The 24,684-nt window shown below is 27.0% G+C and overlaps 2 protein-coding genes across 2 annotated transcripts; one reads left to right on the top strand and one right to left on the bottom strand.

Annotated features, from left to right (window-relative positions):
• Positions 1 to 11,346: 11,346 nt before the first annotated feature.
• LOC132939537 (uncharacterized) lies at positions 11,347 to 16,479 on the bottom strand. Its single transcript, XM_061006764.1, has 6 exons — positions 16,158 to 16,479; positions 14,431 to 15,200; positions 14,080 to 14,313; positions 13,051 to 14,001; positions 12,626 to 12,989; positions 11,347 to 12,549 (listed from the first exon to the last, which is right to left on the bottom strand). The coding sequence occupies exons 2-6, from the start codon at positions 15,166 to 15,168 to the stop codon at positions 12,047 to 12,049; spliced, it is 2,790 nt and encodes a 929-aa protein (XP_060862747.1). The 5' UTR covers positions 15,169 to 15,200; positions 16,158 to 16,479; the 3' UTR covers positions 11,347 to 12,046.
• A 184-nt stretch (positions 16,480 to 16,663) lies between these two features.
• On the top strand, positions 16,664 to 20,561 carry LOC132939722 (platelet-activating factor acetylhydrolase IB subunit beta homolog). The gene is made up of 4 exons (XM_061007051.1): positions 16,664 to 16,860; positions 16,942 to 17,148; positions 17,260 to 17,382; positions 20,143 to 20,561. Exons 1-4 carry the CDS (start codon positions 16,801 to 16,803, stop codon positions 20,383 to 20,385), a joined length of 633 nt encoding a protein of 210 aa, XP_060863034.1. The 5' UTR covers positions 16,664 to 16,800; the 3' UTR covers positions 20,386 to 20,561.
• The last annotated feature ends 4,123 nt before the right edge of the window (positions 20,562 to 24,684 follow it).

Raw genomic sequence — 24,684 nt, 5'->3', positions numbered from 1 at the left:
TTTTTTCATATTTTTACATTTTAGTGATACGTTTTCATAATTTGAAAGTAAAATATGACCACTAGGTCTAAATACCTAAAGAGCAATTCCTTATGTTTATCACGAACATTCATAATCACAGAGAATTTTGTCTTATTTCAATTGGCAACATTGGCGAAAATTCAATAATAGAATAATATTTGTTTTATCATATTTTTTACATTTTCCTGATACGTTTTCATAATTTGAAAGTAAAATATGGCCACTAGGTCTAAATTCCTATAAAGGAATTCGTTAGGATTATCACGAACATTTATAATCACTATGAACTTTGGCCTATTTCGATTGGCAACATTGGCAAAAATGCAATAATAGAATAATATTTGTTTGATCATATTTTTTACATTTTGCTGATACGTTTTCATAATTTGAAAGTAAAATATGACCATAAGGTCTAAATACCTACTGAATACCTATACAAAAATTTTTAAGGATTATAACGATCATTAATTTGTACCAAGAACTTTGGTTGACCTTGATTGGAAACATTGGCAAAAATGCAATAAAAAAATAATATTCGTTTTTCATTATATTTACGTTTTCATGATACGATTTCATAATTTAAAAGTAAAATATGGCCACTAGGTCTAAATTCCTAAAAATCAATTCGTTATGTTTATCACGAACATTCATAATCACCAAGAACTTTGGCCTATTTCAATTGGCAACATTGGCGAAAATGCAATAATAGAATCATATTTGTTTTATCATATTTTTACATTTTAGTGATACGTTTTCATAATTTGAAAGTAAAATATGACCACTAGGTCTAAATACCTAAAGAGCAATTCCTTATGTTTATCACGAACATTCATAATCACAGAGAATTTTGTCTTATTTCAATTGGCAACATTGGCGAAAATTCAATAATAGAATAATATTTGTTTTATCATATTTTTTACATTTTCCTGATACGTTTTCATAATTTGAAAGTAAAATATGGCCACTAGGTCTGAATTCCTTTAAAAGATTTTGTAAGAATTATCACGATCATTATTTTTCACCGAGAACTTTGGACGACCTCGATTAACAACATTGTCAAAAATGCAATGAAAGAATAATATTCGTTTTTTCATATTTTTACATTTTAGTGATACGTTTTCATGATTTGAATATAAAATATGACCACTACGTCTAAATACCTACTGAATACCTTTACAAAAATTTTTAAGGATTATAACCATCATTAATTTGTACCAAGAACTTTGGTTGACCTCGATTGGAAACATTGGCAAAAATGCAATAAAAGAATAATATTCGTTTTTCATATTTTTTACATTTTCCTGATACGTTTTCATAATTTGAAAGTGAAATATGACCACTAGGTCTAAATACCTATGGAGGAATTCCTTATGTTTATCACGATCATTCATAATCACCAACAACTTTGGCCTATTACGATTGGCAACATTGGCGAGATTGCAATAGTAGAATAATATTTGTTTTATCATATTTTTTACATTTTAGTGATATGTTTTTATAATTTGAAAGACAAATATGACCACTAGTTCTAAATACCTACTAAATACCTATACAGGAATTTGTAAGGATTCTCACGATCATTCATTTTTACCAAGAACTTTGGCAACCTCGATTAACAAAATTAACAAAAATGCAATGAAAGAATAATATTCGTTTTTTTATATTTTTACATTTTAGTGATACGTTTTCATAATTTGAAAGTAAAATATGACCACTATGTCTAAATACCTGTAAAAGATTTTGTAAGAATTATCACGATCATTAATTTTCACCGAGAACTTTGGACGACCTCGATTAACAACTTTAACAAAAATGCAATGAAAGAATAATATTCGTTTTTTCATATTTTTTACATTTTAGTGATATGTTTTTATAATTTGAAAGACAAATATGACCAGAAGGTCTAAATACCTACTGAATACCTATACAGAAATTTTTAAGGATTATAACGATCATTAATTTTTACCCAGAACTTTGGTTGACCTCGATTGGGAACATTGGCAAAAATGCAATAATAGAATAATATTTGTTTGATCATATTTTTTACATTTTCCTGATACGTTTTCATAATTTGAAAGTGAAATATGACCACTAGGTCTAAATACCTACTAAATACCTAAACAGAAATTTGTAAGGATTATAACGATCATAAATTTTTACCATGAACTTTGGTCGACCTCGATTGGGAACATTGGCAAAAATGCAATAAAAGAATAATATTCGTTTTTCATATTTTTTACATTTTCCTGATACGTTTTCATAATTTGAAAGTGAAATATGACCACTAGGTCTAAATACCTATGGAAGAATTCCTTATGTTTATCACGATCATTCATAATCACCAACAACTTTGGCCTATTACGATTGGCAACATTGGCGAGATTGCAATAGTAGAATAATATTTGTTTTATCATATTTTTTACATTTTAGTGATATGTTTTTATAATTTGAAAGACAAATATGACCACTAGTTCTAAATACCTACTAAATACCTATACAGGAATTTGTAAGGATTCTCACGATCATTCATTTTTACCAAGAACTTTGGCAACCTCGATTAACAAAATTAACAAAAATGCAATGAAAGAATAATATTCGTTTTTTTATATTTTTACATTTTAGTGATACGTTTTCATAATTTGAAAGTAAAATATGACCACTATGTCTAAATACCTGTAAAAGATTTTGTAAGAATTATCACGATCATTAATTTTCACCGAGAACTTTGGACGACCTCGATTAACAACTTTAACAAAAATGCAATGAAAGAATAATATTCGTTTTTTCATATTTTTTACATTTTAGTGATATGTTTTTATAATTTGAAAGACAAATATGACCAGAAGGTCTAAATACCTACTGAATACCTATACAGAAATTTTTAAGGATTATAACGATCATTAATTTTTACCCAGAACTTTGGTTGACCTCGATTGGGAACATTGGCAAAAATGCAATAATAGAATAATATTTGTTTGATCATATTTTTTACATTTTCCTGATACGTTTTCATAATTTGAAAGTGAAATATGACCACTAGGTCTAAATACCTACTAAATACCTAAACAGAAATTTGTAAGGATTATAACGATCATAAATTTTTACCATGAACTTTGGTCGACCTCGATTGGGAACATTGGCAAAAATGCAATAAAAGAATAATATTCGTTTTTCATATTTTTTACATTTTCCTGATACGTTTTCATAATTTGAAAGTGAAATATGACCACTAGGTCTAAATACCTATGGAGGAATTCCTTATGTTTATCACGATCATTCATAATCACCAACAACTTTGGCCTATTTCGATTGGCAACATTGGCGAAAATGCAATAGCAGAATAATATTTGTTTTATCATATTTTTTACATTTTAGTGATATGTTTTTATAATTTGAAAGACAAATATGACCAAAAGGTCTATATACTCATTAAGAAATTGGTATCAATTATCACAATCATTAATTTTTACAAAGAACTTTGGACTACCTCGATTAGCAACATTGATGAAAATGCAAATAAAGAATGATATTCATTTTTCATATTTTTTACATTTCCCTGAAACGTTTTCATTATTTGAAAGGAAAATATGACCATAAGGTCTAAATACCTACTGACCACCTATACAGAAATTTATAAGGATTATAACGATCATAAATTTTTACCAAGAACTTTGGTCGACCTCGATTTGCAACATTGGCGAAAATTCAATAATAGGATAATATTTGTTTTATCATATTTTTTACATTTTCCTGATACGATTTCATAATTTTAAAGTAAAATATGACCACTAGGTCTAAATACCTTTACAAGATTTTGTATGAATTATCACGATCATTAATTTTCACCCAGAACTTTAGCTTACCTCGATTAGAAAGGAATTCGTTAGAATTATCATGAACATTCATAATCACCAAGTACTTTGGCCTATTTCGTTGGCAACATTTTTCGAAAATGCAATAATAGAATAATATTTGTTTTATCATATTTTTTACATTTTCCTGATACGTTTTCATAATTTGAAAGTAAAATATGACCACTAGGTTTAAATACCTACTAAATACCTATACAGGAATTTGTAAGGATTATTAAGATCATTCATTTTTACCAAGAACTTTGGCAACCACGATTAACAACTTTAACAAAAATGCAATGAAAGAATAATATTCGTTTTTTCATATTTTTTACATTTTAGTGATATGTTTTTATAATTTGAAAGACAAATATGACCACTAGTTCTAAATACCTACTAAATACCTATACAGGAATTTGTAAGGATTATCACGATCATTCATTTTTACCAAGAACTTTGGCAACCTCGATTAACAACATTAACAAAAATGCAATGAAAGAATAATATTCGTTTTTTTATATTTTTACATTTTAGTGATACGTTTTCATAATTTGAAAGTAAAATATGACCACTAGGTCTAAATACCTGTAAAAGATTTTGTAAGAATTATCACGATCATTAATTTTCACCGAGAACTTTGGACGACCTCGATTAACAACTTTAACAAAAATGCAATGAAAGAATAATATTCGTTTTTTCATATTTTTTTACATTTTAGTGATATGTTTTTATAATTTGAAAGACAAATATGACCAGAAGGTCTAAATACCTACTGAATACCTATACAGAAATTTTTAAGGATTATAACGATCATTAATCTATACCCAGAACTTTGGTTGACCTCGATTGGGAACATTGGCAAAAATGCAATAATAGAATAATATTTGTTTGATCATATTTTTTACATTTTCCTGATACGTTTTCATAATTTGAAAGTGAAATATGACCACTAGGTCTAAATACCTACTAAATACCTAAACAGAAATTTGTAAGGATTATAACGATCATAAATTTTTACCATGAACTTTGGTCGACCTCGATTGGGAACATTGGCAAAAATGCAATAAAAGAATAATATTAGTTTTTTCATATTTTTACATTTTAGTGATACGTTTTCATAATTTGAAAGTAAAATATGACCACTAGGTCTAAATACCTAAAGAGCAATTCCTTATGTTTATCACGAACATTCATAATCACAGAGAATTTTGTCTTATTTCAATTGGCAACATTGGCGAAAATTCAATAATAGAATAATATTTGTTTTATCATATTTTTTACATTTTCCTGATACGTTTTCATAATTTGAAAGTAAAATATGGCCACTAGGTCTAAATTCCTATAAAGGAATTCGTTAGGATTATCACGAACATTTATAATCACTATGAACTTTGGCCTATTTCGATTGGCAACATTGGCAAAAATGCAATAATAGAATAATATTTGTTTGATCATATTTTTTACATTTTGCTGATACGTTTTCATAATTTGAAAGTAAAATATGACCATAAGGTCTAAATACCTACTGAATACCTATACAAAAATTTTTAAGGATTATAACGATCATTAATTTGTACCAAGAACTTTGGTTGACCTTGATTGGAAACATTGGCAAAAATGCAATAAAAGAATAATATTCGTTTTTCATTATATTTACGTTTTCATGATACGATTTCATAATTTGAAAGTAAAATATGACCACAACGTCTAAATACCTAAAAATCAATTCGTTATGTTTATCACGAACATTCATAATCACCAAGAACTTTGGCCTATTTCAATTGGCAACATTGGCGAAAATGCAATAGTAGAATCATATTTGTTTTATCATATTTTTACATTTTAGTGATACGTTTTCATAATTTGAAAGTAAAATATGACCACTAGGTCTAAATACCTAAAGAGCAATTCCTTATGTTTATCACGAACATTCATAATCACAGAGAATTTTGTCTTATTTCAATTGGCAACATTGGCGAAAATTCAATAATAGAATAATATTTGTTCTATCATATTTTTTACATTTTCCTGATACGTTTTCATCATTTGAAAGTAAAATATGGCCACTAGGTCTAAATTCCTTTAAAAGATTTTGTAAGAATTATCACGATCATTAATTTTCACCGAGAACTTTGGACGACCTCGATTAACAACATTGGCAAAAATGCAATGAAAGAATAATATTCGTTTTTTCATATTTTTACATTTTAGTGATACGTTTTCATAATTTGAAAGTAAAATATGACCACTAGGTCTAAATACCTATAAAGGAATTCGTTAGAATTATCACGAACATTTATAATCACTATGAACTTTGGCCTATTTCGATTGGCAACATTGGCGAAAATTCAATAATAGAATAATATTTGTTTTATCATATTTTTTACATTTTCCTGATATGTTTTCATAATTTGAAAGTAAAATATGGCCACTAGGTCTAAATTCCTTTAAAAGATTTTTTAAGGATTATCACGAACATTCATAATCACCAAGAACTTTGGCCTATTTCGATTGGCAACATTGGCGAAAATGCAATAGTATAATAATATTTGTTTTATCATATTTTTACATTTTAGTGATACGTTTTCATAATTTGAAAGTAAAATATTTCTACTAGGTCTAAATACCTAAAAAGCAATTCCTTATGTTTATCACGAACATTCATAATCACTAAGAACTTTGGACTATTTCGATTGGCAACATTGGCAAAAATGCAATGAAAGAATAATATTCGTTTTTTTCATATTTTTACATTTTAGTGATATGTTTTTATAATTTGAAAGACAAATATGACCAAAAGGTCTATATACTCATTAAGAAATTTGTATCAATTATCACAATCATTAATTTTTACAAAGAACTTTGGACTACCTTGATTAGAAACATTGATGAAAATGCAAATAAAGAATGATATTCATTTTTCATATTTTTTACATTTCCCTGAAACGTTTTCATTATTTGAAAGGAAAATATGACCATAAGGTCTAAATACCTACTGAACACCTATACAGAAATTTATAAGGATTATAACGATCATAAATTTTTACCAAGAACTTTGGTCGACCTCGATTTGCAACATTGGCGAAAATTCAATAATAGGATAATATTTGTTTTATCATATTTTTTACATTTTCCTGATACGATTTCATAATTTTAAAGTAAAATATGACCACTAGGTCTAAATACCTTTACAAGATTTTGTATGAATTATCACGATCATTAATTTTCACCCAGAACTTTAGCTTACCTCGATTAGAAAGGAATTCGTTAGAATTATCATGAACATTCATAATCACCAAGTACTTTGGCCTATTTCGTTGGCAACATTTTTCGAAAATGCAATAATAGAATAATATTTGTTTTATCATATTTTTTACAATTTCCTGATACGTTTTCATAATTTGAAAGTAAAATATGACCACTAGGTTTAAATACCTACTAAATACCTATACAGGAATTTGTAAGGATTATCAAGATCATAAATTTTTACCAAGAACTTTGGACGACCACGATTAACAACTTTAACAAAAATGCAATGAAAGAATAATATTCGTTTTTTCATATTTTTTACATTTTAGTGATACGTTTTCATAATTTGAAAGTAAAATATGACCACTAGGTTTAAATACCTACTAAATACCTATACAGGAATTTGTAAGGATTATCACGATCATTCATTTTTACCAAGAACTTTGGCAACCTCGATTAACAACATTAACAAAAATGCAATGAAAGAATAATATTCGTTTTTTTATATTTTTACATTTTAGTGATACGTTTTCATAATTTGAAAGTAAAATATGACCACTAGGTCTAAATACCTGTAAAAGATTTTGTAAGAATTATCACGATCATTAATTTTCACCGAGAACTTTGGACGACCTCGATTAACAACTTTAACAAAAATGCAATGAAAGAATAATATTCGTTTTTTTCATATTTTTTACATTTTAGTGATATGTTTTTATAATTTGAAAGACAAATATGACCAGAAGGTCTAAATACCTACTGAATACCTATACAGAAATTTTTAAGGATTATAACGATCATTAATTTTTACCCAGAACTTTGGTTGACCTCGATTGGGAACATTGGCAAAAATGCAATAATAGAATAATATTTGTTTGATCATATTTTTTACATTTTCCTGATACGTTTTCATAATTTGAAAGTGAAATATGACCACTAGGTCTAAATACCTACTAAATACCTAAACAGAAATTTGTAAGGATTATAACGATCATAAATTTTTACCATGAACTTTGGTCGACCTCGATTGGGAACATTGGCAAAAATGCAATAAAAGAATAATATTAGTTTTTTCATATTTTTACATTTTAGTGATACGTTTTCATAATTTGAAAGTAAAATATGGCCACTAGGTCTAAATTCCTATAAAGGAATTCGTTAGGATTATCACGAACATTTATAATCACTATGAACTTTGGCCTATTTCGATTGGCAACATTGGCAAAAATGCAATAATAGAATAATATTTGTTTGATCATATTTTTTACATTTTGCTGATACGTTTTCATAATTTGAAAGTAAAATATGACCATAAGGTCTAAATACCTACTGAATACCTATACAAAAATTTTTAAGGATTATAACGATCATTAATTTGTACCAAGAGCTTTGGTTGACCTTGATTGGAAACATTGGCAAAAATGCAATAAAAGAATAATATTCGTTTTTCATTATATTTACGTTTTCATGATACGATTTCATAATTTGAAAGTAAAATATGACCACAACGTCTAAATACCTAAAAATCAATTCGTTATGTTTATCACGAACATTCATAATCACCAAGAACTTTGGCCTATTTCAATTGGCAACATTGGCGAAAATGCAATAGTAGAATCATATTTGTTTTATCATATTTTTACATTTTAGTGATACGTTTTCATAATTTGAAAGTAAAATATGACCACTAGGTCTAAATACCTAAAGAGCAATTCCTTATGTTTATCACGAACATTCATAATCACAGAGAATTTTGTCTTATTTCAATTGGCAACATTGGCGAAAATTCAATAATAGAATAATATTTGTTTTATCATATTTTTTACATTTTCCTGATACGTTTTCATAATTTGAAAGTAAAATATGGCCACTAGGTCTAAATTCCTTTAAAAGATTTTGTAAGAATTATCACGATCATTAATTTTCACCGAGAACTTTGGACGACCTCGATTAACAACATTGGCAAAAATGCAATGAAAGAATAATATTCGTTTTTTCATATTTTTACATTTTAGTGATACGTTTTCATAATTTGAAAGTAAAATATGACCACTAGGTCTAAATACCTATAAAGGAATTCGTTAGAATTATCACGAACATTTATAATCACTATGAACTTTGGCCTATTTCGATTGGCAACATTGGCGAAAATTCAATAATAGAATAATATTTGTTTTATCATATTTTTTACATTTTCCTGATACGTTTTCATAATTTGAAAGTAAAATATGGCCACTAGGTCTAAATTCCTTTAAAAGATTTTTTAAGGATTATCACGAACATTCATAATCACCAAGAACTTTGGCCTATTTCGATTGGCAACATTGGCGAAAATGCAATAGTATAATAATATTTGTTTTATCATATTTTTACATTTTAGTGATACGTTTTCATAATTTGAAAGTAAAATATTTCTACTAGGTCTAAATACCTAAAAAGCAATTCCTTATGTTTATCACGAACATTCATAATCACTAAGAACTTTGGACTATTTCGATTGGCAACATTGGCAAAAATGCAATGAATGAATAATATTCGTTTTTTCATATTTTTACATTTTAGTGATACGTTTTCATAATTTGAAAGTAAAATATGACCACAAGGTCTAAATACCTGTAAAAGATTTTGTAAGAATTATCACGATCATTAATTTTCACCATGAACTTTAGCTGACCTCGATTAGCAACATTGATGAAAATGCAAATAAAGAATGATATTCATTTTTCATATTTTTTACATTTCCCTGAATCGTTTTCATAATTTGAAAGTAAAATATGACCACTAGGTCTAAATACCTACTAAATACCTATACAGGAATTTGTAAGGATTATAACGATCATTAAGTTTTATCAAGAACTTTGGTGGACATCGATTGGAAACATTGGCAAAAATGCAATAAAAGAATAATATTCGTTTTTTCATATTTTTACATTTTTATGATACGTTTTTATAATTTGAAAGTAAAATATGACCACTAGGTCTAAATACCTAAAAAGCAATTCCTTATGTTTATCACGAACATTCATAATCACTAAGAACTTTGGCCTATATCGATGGGCAACATTGGCGAAAATGCAATAGTAGAATAATATTTGTTTTATAATATTTTTTACATTTTAGTGATATGTTTTCATAATTTGAAAGACAAATATAACCAGAAGGTCCAGATACTCATTAAGGAATTTGTATCAATTATCGAAATCATTAATTTTTAACAAATACTTTAGCTGACCTCGATTAGCAACATTGATGAATATGCAAATAAAGAATGATATTCATTTTTCATATTTTTTACATTTCCCTGAATCGTTTTCATAATTTGAAAGTAAAATATGACCATAAGGTCTAAATACCTACTAAATACCTATACAGAAATTTGTAAGTATTATAATGATCATTAACTTTTACTAAGAACTTTGGCCTATTTCGTTGGCAACATTGGCGAAAATGCAATAATAGAATAATATTTGTTTTATCATATTTTTTACATTTTCCTGATACGTTTTCATAATTTGAAAGTAAAATATGACCACTAGGTCTAAATACCTACTAAATACCTATCCAGGAATTTGTAAGGATTATCACGATCATTCATTTTTACCAAGAACTTTGGTCGACCTCGATTGGCAACATTGGCATAAATGCAATAAAAGAATAATATTCGTTTTTTCATATTATATACATTTTCCTGATAAGATTTCATAATTTTAAAGTAAAAATATGACCACGGTCCTTTCAAAACATAAACTTTTGGTTACATCTTATATTCATATTATAACATCCATGCATGACGCTTAAAATAAATAAAAACAAATAGTTTCTTTCATGAAATATTGTTTTCGTAGAATAGTCTGGTTGTTGCATAGATCCTAGCCTGAATACCTTGGCCGTGATGGCGCATTCGATGAACGCAGAGGCGTGACAAAAAATAATATGTGTTTCCGTTTAACGAAAAAACAGTGTACTCTCGGTAACTTGAAGCTCACAGGGGAAAAAAAAATTTGAATTACTAGAAATTTTGTGTTATTGAAATTTTTTATGTGTTATTGTTATTTGAAGGGTAATTTTATTTGTTCGAGATGTCTAGAATTTCTAGTTATCGAGGTTCGAGAGTACACTGTATTTTTATCAACCAAACCTAATTAGAACCAAATTTATTTAATTCTATATTTTTATTCTTCATAATACAAATATTATTTGTTGCCCATCTCATAATATAGAAGTTTCACCGTATCTGAATTATTATATTTTAATTAAATTATTTACTAAAGTAATTGATATACAAGCTATAAATTATTTATAAAAACCAAACATTATTCAATTATAAAAAAAATATATTGCGATATATCATGTACTTAATAATTACTTTATAAGATGATTATATTCACAAATAATTAATATGTTAACAACTCCATAAATATTATTTCGGTTAGTTTTTTAAGTAGAATGTAACAAACTACATAACTTGATTGAAGTAAACATTGGTTCAAATACAACTTTTAACATTTATGCTACACAAAAAATTCCATATTAAATCTTACCTCATAAACCAGAGTCCATAATGATTCATTTTTTAATTTATTTTTACAATTAAAACATCTTCAGAGTTTGGAATGCTAGTAACAAATGATTCGGAGTATTTAAAATAAAAAAACATAGAACACAAAAATAAATATTTACAAATTTAGTAACCCATAAATTTTACAAAAAAATATAACAGGGAAAATAGAATATTACAATGCACAGTATACATAATATACAACATCTCAAATGTATCTGGCCATACATTGACAAAATTTAAATAACCATAAAATATAGTAAATATGCACCAATTATAAATAATAACTAAATAACTAAAAATGTAAAATAATTCCAAAATATTAATAACAGTTATTTATATTTAACATCAATTAAATATTTGATCATTAATTTATTATAGATATCAAATTAGATTCACATAAATTAGTAAGATCCTGAGGTAAATTAAGCATGTTTACATTAAATGCAGTCTCAATATCTTTTTGGGCTATTTTGTCATTTGTGGTGATAAAATTAATAACTTTCACTTTGCGGTCAAAACAACCAACAATTTTACGTACATAGTCTTTTGGCTTTTTAGGAAGATCATAATTTATAACCCAAGCTACATCTGAAAAATCCTCGCCTCTCTGTAGTTCAGCAGTAACTAACACTCTGTTAATACCAGATTGAAACTGATGTAATATGAGATGCCGTTGATGAGAATCCATTTCGTTATGTATAGCTGAGACTAAACATGTTTTAAAACGCATGTTTTCTGCTATTTCTAGAGACTTGCTCCATGTGTTGCAGTAAACAACAGTATGTATTAAATTGAGTGATTCATAGAGTTCATAGAATGCATCAAATTTCCATTCTTCAGGTACATAAACACAATACTGTAATATATCTATGAATAAATACTTATATTAATAATTTTAAATTTTAAATAATCAATAATATAAAAATTAAAGATCAATAAATACCACTCAATGAAGGTTTTTCATTTGGTACTAAAATATACTCAGGATTCTTCATTAAGTCAGAAAACTGATCTAAGATTTCCTCTATTTTTGAAGTGGACATAATAATTAGTTGACGGTTATTGTTAAGGAATAACAAAATATGTCTAATTTTATTAAAAAATCCATTGCATTTAAACATTTCTTCTGCATCATCAATTATAAGCATTTTTATAAAATCTTTACACAGCGAGTTGCAACTGATCATTTCACATAAACCTTGCAAAGTACTGATCACTACATGAGGGACCGGTGAAAGTTTACGAGGAACATTGGTACCACCAATACACGTAGAAACATTTAAAAATTTCCCAATTGATTTCATTGTCTAAAACATAGTAATTTAAAAATATTAAAACTGTACATGGCCCTAATAATAAACTAAATACCTTTTGAGCAGACAATGCCAATTCTAATGTTGGAACTAATATAATAGCTTGACATTCATTTAAGCTAGTGTTAATCCTTTGCAACACTGAAATGAGGCACACGGTTGACTTCCCAACACAAGGGTATGAGTAAAAAATAACATCATGCCCATTAATATAATGGAACATGCATTTCTGTTGCAATGACATTAGATCCTGAATGCCATGCTGATGAATGCCATTTAATAGTTCATCCTTCAGGTTTATAGTACGATATAACCGCATAGGCTTTTCGTTATTATTAATAGAAGACAGTTTATCATTAGTATTGGTCAATGAATAATTAAATTTTTCAGTGTTGAATAAAGTAGATGTAGTTTTAACTTTATCATTTGAACAAACTAGATTATGAATATCATTTTCATTATAATGAATAACAGAATTGCAAATATTCTTAAAACTCTTAATGTTTGATTCAAGCTGGTGGTTATATAGTTGACCATTAAAAACTTGACATTCTACCTCTGTGTTTACTTTTGCCTCAATTAATTTGCTTGATACATTAAAATCTTCAGGACTTGATGATAATGATGAAATAATTTCTACTTTGCATTGTTGAACGTTGTTTGGAAAAACTTGATTATGAGTTTCATTTTCATAACCATGATCATTATCATTGCAAACATTTTCAAGATTTTTAATTTCAACAATGTCTTTTGATTCAAACTGGTGAATACATAAATTATTATTCTGTACTTGAATTTCTACATTTAAATTTTCTTTTGATCCATTGACTTCAGTGAAAGATAACAAGTTACCACAAACATCATCATTAACCGTACAACCTGGCTTATGAATTTCATTTTCGTAATTAGGATCAACATTGTTACAGCTATTGTCCAAACTTTTAATTTCACTAATATTTTGATCAAAAGTATCTACATATGTGTTTATTTTTGACACTGTGTTGTCCTAAAAAAAAAAAAAAAATTATAAGTAGTCTCATTCAAATATACAAAAATATTAAGAAATTATAGTATTATAAAGTACTTTTTGTGAGTCAGTAATTGATAGAAAAACATCAACATGTTTTTCTTCTAAAATTTCTTTGGAGCTGATCTTCACCCATGAATCATTCACCAATTTTGACACATTATTACATTCCTTATTATCTAATGTTTTTATTCCAATTTCATCAAATTCTTTATCATTTAAACATGGCTGATGTGCTTTACAAAGTGTTGATTGGGCTTTTCTTTTGTCACATTTAATTTCAATGTTTTCCTATAAAACAATAAAAACTAAATAATTAAAAAATACTACTTCATTGATACAGAATCCTATAAAATATGAATATGATTAATATAGCTATACATATAATAAACAAAATAATATACAAACATTTCCATTGCAGTTTAGAAGGTCTAATTCGTTTACAACATCATATAAGTCTAAGAGTTGTTCACTTTTACTATTTGTATTCATCGATGAAATAGTGCTTTTAGAATTAGATTGTACACAACAATTGTTATCTTTTACTTGATTATTTATTATAGATTCAATTGAACCAATATTTGGGTTTAGATGATCAACTAATGTTAAATGCACACTAGATGCCATCTGTAGTGCTTCATCATACATGACTTTGTTTTCCACAGGTTTTTCTGAATTATTTAGAACTTCTTCATCTGAAACCACATCATAATCGGATAAAATCATGATACTTTCTTCTGAGCTAACGTCACTCAAAGAGTCCAATGTTTCAATGGCACATATGCTACTCGGGGTTAATAATGAACTCTCTGAACATTTTCGCTCTTCAATATTTAAATCATTATTAGGTATAGTTGAAACCATAAGTTGCCTTTGTAAAACTTGTTTTAAATAATCTAATGGCTTAATGTCAGTTCTTAAATTATTAACCATACTTTCTAACGACGTTAATATTTTTTGTTTATTCTCCAAATCAGAAATTTTCCGATTCACTTTTTCTAATGATAAACATTCATTAAGCACACAGATTTGGTCTTGTAACATTTTTTTCTCAGCAAACAACTCCTTGATTTGTTCTTGGAGTTGGATTTGCTTCTTTGCATATTTTTCAATTTCTAAGTCCATTATTATTTTTTTTTTTTTCATTTTTTAATACTCATACTATTTGACATTTCAACCTGGAACAAAATTATAGATAAATATAATAGTTAAAGGTACCAATTTATTTTCTAACTATTAAAATATAAACTATTGGTAAATAAAATTTTACTTTGGGGCATTTGTTGCCTAGATTCCTATAACCAATACCTTCCTAATAAGTAATAACTATTACAAAACTAATTTAACTGAACTATTCAAAATAGTTTAAGTAAAGGTCATGTAGTATAAGTATAAATAATCAAGGTCATAATGTATATGACATAATTTACGAACCAAAATGTATACAGTTGTACAAAAGTAAAAACAACATATTATACAATAGTAAAGTAAATAACTCAAAATAAAATAAAAATATGAAACAACAATTGTGTTGAGAAAATATACTATAAGCTTTTTTGCTCATAAACTAAAAATAATACAAATTTAAAATTACTGTATCTCCAAACAGTGGCATACTAGGTGGCTGTGGGGTCGTAGCCCTTCCCCAACATTTCAGGAAGAATTTAAAAAATTCTTTAAATCTTTTGAGAACGTATCTAGTACATAAGATGTAACCACTTATCAAAATTATCATTTGCATGAAGATTACTGCATAACTGTCTGATATGTTGTATACCCAGAGCATCAGAGTTTAGCATATGTACCAAACTTATAATGGATTCCAGATAAGCGTCCCATAGATTAATTATCAGTACCTTCCTACTCCCAGAGCAAAATCCTGGCAAGACCTTTTTTTTCACATTAGTTTGAACTTACGTATTATTCACCACAGTTATGTGTGGTTACAAAATGAGAAAATATTGTAATATTGTAATTACAGTTCAATTATTATTACTCTAATAAATTATTGGTTTCACCTAACTTATAATACCTAGTATGGTAATATATTCTTTATTGCATGCACCATTCCTATTGTGATAAACAAGCCATCACATTGCTACAGTGGAAAAAATATTTAAAATAAATGCGCTTACTTTTGTGTATTTTGTCAAACGAATCGATAAAATGTATAAAAAATGAAATTGTTCGGTAGTACGGCACGAGCACAAACTTTGTGCGTAAAAAAAATTGTAAATTAGGTAGGTACTTAATAGATGACTGTACTCAATAAAGTTGCGGATACTTTTAATCAATAATCAGAGTAATTCAGTTATCAGACATTCATTTAAAGTTACCAGAAAGTGTATTGCATAGGTCGTCGATAATAATTAATAAATAATTATTAATAACATTGTACTTTTCTATTGCGTAGTACCTACTTGATTAAGATTTAACTTAATTACATTATCATTTCGTTGTTATTGTTGCTGTTGTTGTTGTTGTTATTATTATTTATATGTGATTATATCACGGACTTTGATTATATCTTAGTCCGTGGATTATATCAATTTATACACCAGCAGCTGCGAGCTATCAGCTGCTTGGGTAGTTAACCTAATCACCGAGTAGATAACAAATAACAATACTAATTATTATCACAGAGCATGCACATTATCATGACAAAATATTTTACTGGACTATATTGCGAATTGCGATTGCCATAAATACATAATATTATAATAGACAATATGTCGGATTTTTTAAATTTTTTCCCGTGTTTTTATTTATTATAAAACTATGAATCCGTGTGTTGTTCCAACAATTCCATTTGATGGCGGCAAGGAATGGAAAATTCAAGTATGTATAAATATAAAGAATGTATTATGGTCTATCATAATATTATTCAAACTAAAAATTAATCATTCATTCATTTTTTAGCACAATCGATATGTGGCCGAAGCCAAAGCCCAAGACCCGGATGTTATCTTAATTGGTGCTTCTATTATTCAATTAATTCAATGTTATCCAATATGGAATGATGCATTTTTACCATTAAAAAGTCTAAATTTTGGAATTTGTGGTGATCGAACTCAAGATGTATTATGGAGAGTGAAAAATGGCATTCTTGATCACATAAGACCTAAAGTAGATATAAATAAATAATTAGGTTTTATTTAATCCTTTCATAATTGTATAAATACAATTTTTATTGCATTGTATTATTGTTTTATAAAATGTCTCTGTAATTTCTTATAGGTTTGTATCCTTAATGTTGGATCTAACAATGTTGATAATACTCCTGCTCAAATTTCAGATGGTATATTGGCTATTGTTGATGAAATTAGATCAAAACTTCCTGATTGCTACATTATAATCATAGTAAGAGTTGTATATTTATAGTTGTTATATTTTATTGTTTTTTTAATCATAACATTTTTATCAATAAATATTAAATTATAAATACCAAATTGAGAAGATGTGTAAAATAAATGCACAATCTTCATATTGATATAGGTTTACATTTAAATTTCATACTCGAAAATAGTGTGGTCCAACCGGTGGCATTTTACATGGTGAATTCATCAATCATTGTGCGATAAAAACATAGACATATAAATAAATTTATATGTCTATGGATAAAAATGGTTATACCTATGTTCTTATTAATAGTAAAATAGCTATAAAATTTAAAACTGTATCCCGATAAGTGGAAGACTAGTTATGTTTACCCTACATTTAAAGCAGGTAATCTTAATATTGTTAATAATTATCATCATATATCCCGTCAGAGTACACTACCTAAAATTTTAGAAAAAATGATAGCACCTAAATTATCATTGGTATTTAGCAATATTATTTCTGATATACAACACGATTTTCGTTATGCTAAATCAACCATAACTAATTTACTAGCATATTATACCGACCTGGTGTCAATACTTAGTAGAGGTATTCAGGTGGATGCAGTGTACACGGATATAAGGAAAGCTTTTGATAGTGTAGACGTCTATTTTGGTAAAAAAAAATAAGAATATAATGTCATATCAGGACCAATGTTAAAATGATTTAATTCATATTTATGTAGTAAATCTCAACAAATTAAGTTAGGCAGTTCTATCTCAACGTTAATTAATGTTACATCTGGTGTTCCTCATCTACCACCTTTACTTTTTTTTAATATTTATTAACGATGTTACTAGTATCTTTAAAAACTGTAAATTCTTAATATTTGCCAACGATCTAAAATTATATCTACCAATTTATTCAACTGATGATTGTGTTAAATTATAGTATGATCTGAATCAGTTTTATTCATGGTGCATAAAAAACAGCCTTAGTGTTAATGCTGAAAAATATTCACAGATAACCTTTACACGTCGAAAACAAAACTTAAAATTTAATTATAAAATGAATAGCTCTGAACTGATGGTAGTTATGCAAGTAAAATACTTGGGCATATTGCTATCAAATGACCTGTTTTTTAATAACCATATAAACATGATATGTAATAAAGCATTGCGGGTATTCGGCTTCATACATCGAAATGTTCAGAATTTAAAAATCCAAAGTGTATGAAAGTTTTATATTTTTCTCTGGTCCGTTCGATCTTAGAAGATGGCTCAGTTATTTGGAACCCTCACCAAGCTAATCTAATATCCAGAATTTGATGTATTTAGAACAGGTTATTACGGGTACTTGCATACAAAACAAATAAAATAAACTTATCTATTAAACAATTGACATTGGAATTTGATATTGAGCCTATAGTCAATCGTAGGAAACTGAATGATGTACTTTGGCTCCATAAATTATTAAATTCTAAAATTGACTGTCCTGAACTACTGAGCCTAATTCCTTTTAATGTCCCTCGTGTTAATACTCGTATTTTACTACCCTACCTACCGTCAGAATTATAGTCTTTTTGTTCCGATCAATAGAATGCTGACAACAGCAAACTCATCAAATAATTTTGATTTTTTTTATGATGACTCAACCAAATTAAAGTGTCTAGTTTAATTTAATTTAATTTGTCACATATTACACTCTTTAATTTGTAAAATATTGTTAATTTAGTTTAATTTATCATTATCAATTAGGTATAGTTATAAGTATAATTGTATCATTATTTGTACTGTACTGAGCCCGACAAGGCGTATATATTTTATTATTATAATATCCCAAATTTACTTTCTCATTCAAACTTTTAGTAGAAGAGTCAATAAAGTTAGTAACCACGTGTCTGGATTTCTTCAAAATCTAATGTAAAACAACAAGTGCTACTTTTTAGCCCTGGATGAAAATAATGTTCTTCACAAGAGCAATTTCTCTCTTGAAATGTTTTCGTTATTTAAAAACTAAAAGTACTTTAATTTGTTAAACTGCATTTTCTACTAAATTATGAGGATGTCAGAACAATATTTGTTTTCTCTCAGACCCATGCACACCATAGATAAAACACAGTCCAGTAAAATCATTTTTATGTTTTTTGAGTTATCTTAAAATGAAATAATCTATTACAAAAATATTATTATTATTATTTCTGTAATGGGTGATTTTATTCGAATATTACTCAAAAATATAAAAGAAATGATTTTACGTAAATTAGTTTTTTCTATGTTGCATGTGGGCCAAAGAGAGAAAACAAATAGTGCGCTGACATCCCCTTAAGTTTAAATTAAGAATTACATCAATAATTTATTATTGAAGTTGTGTCTTGTGTTCCAGGCTATCATCAAGATAAGCTTCTGAAAAACATTGTCAACTTTCAAATTACTAATATATTTATATCACAATTACACATTTATATTTAATTTAAATTAATAAAATATAAATAAATATTTATAAAAATATTGAATTATAATTTAAATGTATATGTTACAAATTTTCAAATATTTGTAATTTAATAATACCAAAAATAAAATTTTTATTACCTATTAGTTATTACATTTTCTTTTTGGTCTGCAAATTTTTTTGTTTATGTATACATTATACTCTAGAATTCACATTATTTTGATCAAAGCAATTTTGTTTTTAACAGAGTGGTTCAACCATTTATTTGTATATACAAATAAAACAATTTGAATATATTTTTATTAATAAATATTTTGAATTGTATATTTTAATGATTTTTATCTATAGGGAATATTACCACGTGGTCCTTATCCAAATCCATTGAGAATTTTGGGAACTCAAGTAAATGAAATTGTCAGTGAAAAAGTGAAAAACATTTTCAAAGTTGAATTATTCAATGCTCATTTGCTACAACCAGATGGTACATTAAGTCAAGAAGATGCGCCAGATTTTCTTCATCCGTCTGAAATAGGTTATCGTAAGATATTCAATCCAATTTTTGAGCGTCTTAAAAAAATTGTAGATGACTGAGTAAAAATATTTACTAAATAATATTATATTTTTGTTTAAGATTTTAAAAATGACTTATTTTCCAAAATACAGTGAACCTTAATGAATTTATTTATTTATTTTATTAATGATTTGAAGAAAATAGAATTTTTGTTTTATTTTTCAAATAAAAATATTTATTAATTTTCCATTAGTAAGTTTGTGCTCTTGTATTTTATTCTTTAAAATGTTTACTTATAGGAATATTTTAGAAAAGACATAGGATGTTGACTATTGGATATGATATGTCCCTGTTAATTATAATATTATAAAGTATAAACTATTAAACTCTATTTACAATTTATATATTATTGGACACCATAGTACCCACATAAGAAAAATAGCTCAACTTGAAAATTATAATCTTATGTTGTATATAGTAATTGTAATTGTAAAGTGTAAACACAAAAATCAATAAAGGAAAAAAATCTTATTGATAAAAATTCTGATATATAATTATTAACCACTACCCAATTGTAGAAAATTGATCTATTCCATTAAGTATTACATAAATTATAACTCAAAATATTTGGACTAATTTTAAGTTTTTTATAGACATTTAAGCATTTTGAATTTTTTAGTTGTTTTTTGAGGGTGAAGATTTAAATTGTGCTATAGTAGAACATTTATAAAATTCAATAAAATTCAATAAAAGGTTAGCCTAACTTGGTTCCAGTGCCGCAACAACTGCCGGGGCAATGCCCCTATAGAGGGCCGCTAATCGTTGGCTCAGGGGGCCCCGCATCTATTTTAAATTTTTTAATAGTTGCATTTAAATCAAATTAAATATATCAAATAAAAATATTTTTTTTATAATTTATTATGCTATTTAATTTTCTGTCGAAGAAAATGGGCCCCTATTTATCCATAATAATATCTATATTTATCTATAAATGGTCACTGGTCACTGGGTAGTGAGACTTCACATTATATTTTTAAGCTTTTTAAAAAAAAATTACCATCATTATTTATTTTTGTAACTTATAAAAAAAATTATATACTTAGACTTCAGGGCCGCATACATTAACTTTGTCCGGGGGCCCCAAGAATCCTAATTGCGGCACTGCTTGGTTCATAGGTACATGACCTATAGTTCTTACTAAAATCCAAAAATTCAATAATTATGGCGTCATAACATTTCATTTAAACAAAAAACGACTTTAGTTATTTTCGGAATTCAAATACTCGCGGGGACTTCAAGCTTGTGTGTATTATATTATTATATTTTACTGTAAGCAATGTCATTTTCAAAATATTTAGATTAATTTTAAACTATTGCCTATTTATACCATATTACTAATAGTAAAATAAATTACTATAATAGCAAAACTAGCAACATATAAATACCATGATAAAATAAATTTCACTAGTAAAATAGGTTAACATTAACACAATAACACCTTACAGGTAGGTAGTCTCTAACTGTACGGCAGAACGGTTACATAGATAGTACTTACGTCTTACACAGATTTTCATTTAATTGTGGTACTTACTTACCCACTTTTTTTTCTCGATTAATTTGAATATAACTGGACCAGTTTTAAATTGACCAACCCCGCCACACCTCTTTTCCACATAAACCCACACACAGGAATACAGGATCAATATTATAATTTATAACAAACAAATTACTTTTATTGAATATTGAAATACTTATCTACCTCAAGAATCTGTATTAATAGTGAATACACTGATTAGCAATTACTAATTATTACCTACTTATTATACCTACTTTAGATATAGACAACTTTGCTATCTCAAAAATACCTACCTAATAAACAAATAAATTGTATTAAAAATCTATCACCTAGTTTTAGAATCTTTGAGGAGCAATAAATTTAATAGATACCAATTTTTAAAAAAATTTTACGATAAAATTTTTTTACGGAAATATGTTAATGGCAATACAGATTGAATTTTAGTTTACACTTCAATACTTTTATGTATATTTAAGTAAGTATATAACAATAATCAAATTAGTAATTAGTAATTAATAAGCAACTCATATTTAAATAAATTAACCATAACCACCTAACCATGAATTATTAAAAATATTATTTTTTAGTTCAACATGTAATATGTTATTTATAGTAATTCTTTCAGAAATATCAGTTTCAGATTTTTTTTAACTATTATTCAATGTATTATATAATAAAAAATGCACATTCATATTATACAAACCGACAATGCGATACGACTATAGATACATTCGATAAATATAAACTATCGTGCTAATATCGAATAACTAATAAGTTTATTGTTTGAAAATTACATCTTTACTATGAGTACCAATCTGGAACCTATAGGTGCTAGGACAGTATTACACTAGGCACTATTAAAGGTTCCCGCCTTAATAGTTAAGAGAATGTCAATTGTCAGGGCACTAATGCACCGCACCCACGCGCCACATATAGGTATCAAATTTTCGATCGGCAGAACTAATGATTGTGTTGTTAGATTTATACTAATATTATATTATATTAATATTAATATTATAATGAATTGAGCATTTGAACTATTATCAAACTTAAAGATTAGAATGGTACTAACTAGCTAGAACATCTGATTGCTGGCTTTCACTGACATTTTAATTGTAAAGCAAGTTATGACTTATGATCGTTAATCGTTATATAAAATTTCGTTATTTTACACACGAGCTAGTATTATAACTTATTAGCCATAACATTAAGCTCATAAAGTCATAACCAAGAGGGAACATGTCCCCCTAGATTTCCGTGTCTATTATACATTTACATAAAATATATTATAACTGATACATTGAATAAATAAAATTGATAATCATAGCGTTCATTACTATAACTTCTTGTTCTATAGGCACAGAAATTAATTTTATCCATCGATAATTTATTAAAAGAAAAATATGTTGATGATTTTACACGTAGTTCAATGATTTTAACAACAGCGATATATCACCATTCATCACATAGATATTAAACTTAATAATAACTACCTAATACCTAAGTATAATATAATAATTTATTATATGGATTATGTATGCTTAGTATACATAGACAGAAAATGCAAGACTTAAATTTAGCTCAAAATGTTGTCGACGAATTTTCGAAAAATAAACGCAACTTACTGCAGTTCTTGTTTTAAAATTGAATTATCTTTAGTTATAACTTATAACTATTAATCTTATATTATGTTTCTTACTTTTTTAAGTAAGTAGTAACTGTATTAAATAAATAATAAAGTGTATCACCTATTTATGTTATATATTTTACATTTTATTAGAAATTGAACTACCTACTCTTATTTATTTTATAAATAATTATATAGTTATAAAGTTATAAATTAATTATATAATAGTATTATGATAAATTAATAAATACTATCGTATGAATACAGTCATATAATACTATTGATATTATGCTATGTAAACTTACATATAGCAGTTAACAGGTTAACTAAAAGGTCAATATTATTGAAAAATATAGTGTGTCTCCCTGGATTTCCGAAGATGGACGCTCTTGCTCATAACACACTGTTATATAATATTAAATCTAACAAGTAACAACTATCAACACAATATTGACTCTATTAAAGTAGGTATAGGTACTTGGTACCTACTATAAACGCATATAATAGGCGTATTTCGTACCTACCTATTTGTTATGTATCAGTGGCGAACCCAGGGGGGGAGACCCCGGGTCCGGTCCCCTCCCCCCTTGGCTAATGTCATAGTTTTATTTTTAAAAGTTTCCCTAAAATGTTCATCGAAACTTATTGAACAGCGCTTGGATTTTACACTATGAATAATAAGACTGATGACTATACCATAATTTAATTGACATAATAATAATAACTAGGTAATTGACATATACCTACATATATTCTAAATATAAATTTAAAAAGGTGGGCAAGTGGGTGTCACTCTGTTGTACAGTAGGTTACAAGTGAGCAGGGCTTGAAACCGGTTACCGGTTACCATGACCAATTTTGGGACTGGTAAGTGGTAACTGCTTCCCGGTTTGTAAGTTTAAATGTTGAGAAGCGATTAATAATTACCGGTAACCACCATGCAAGTTCAATTAAGGGGTAACGTGAAGCGGTAACCTTTTTTTAAAAAAAAACCAGTCAATTCAACAAGACCGGAAATATCAAAAAAATTAACGTTATACCTATTTGATCTTTATATTTTATATTTTTTTTTTTTGGAAATTGTATTCAAATTTTTTGATTAATAATTTTATTTACAAGATAATAAATTTAATGTAATAATAAGTACGATTAAAGATGATATACTGTCTGTAGCCA

This window comes from Metopolophium dirhodum, chromosome 2 (genome assembly GCF_019925205.1).
Source record: "Metopolophium dirhodum isolate CAU chromosome 2, ASM1992520v1, whole genome shotgun sequence".
Taxonomy (NCBI): Eukaryota; Metazoa; Arthropoda; class Insecta; order Hemiptera; family Aphididae; genus Metopolophium; species Metopolophium dirhodum.
Note: the sequence above shows the minus strand (reverse complement) of the source record. Positions and strands in the feature narration are given on the sequence as shown.

Excerpts from the sequence above, each read along its gene's own strand:
- LOC132939537 (XM_061006764.1), bottom strand. The coding sequence starts at position 15,168 with ATGAAAAAAAAAAAAATAATAATGGACTTAGAAATTGAAAAATATGCA. Across the intron at positions 14,002-14,079 it reads CAATTACTGACTCACAAAAA|GACAACACAGTGTCAAAAAT; the intron begins GTACTTTATAAT and ends TTTTTTTTTTAG. Across the intron at positions 12,550-12,625 it reads TGAAAAACCTTCATTGAGTG|ATATATTACAGTATTGTGTT; the intron begins GTATTTATTGAT and ends ATTTATTCATAG.
- LOC132939722 (XM_061007051.1), top strand. The coding sequence starts at position 16,801 with ATGAATCCGTGTGTTGTTCCAACAATTCCATTTGATGGCGGCAAGGAA. Across the intron at positions 16,861-16,941 it reads GCAAGGAATGGAAAATTCAA|CACAATCGATATGTGGCCGA; the intron begins GTATGTATAAAT and ends TTCATTTTTTAG. Across the intron at positions 17,383-20,142 it reads ATTGCTACATTATAATCATA|GGAATATTACCACGTGGTCC; the intron begins GTAAGAGTTGTA and ends TTTTATCTATAG.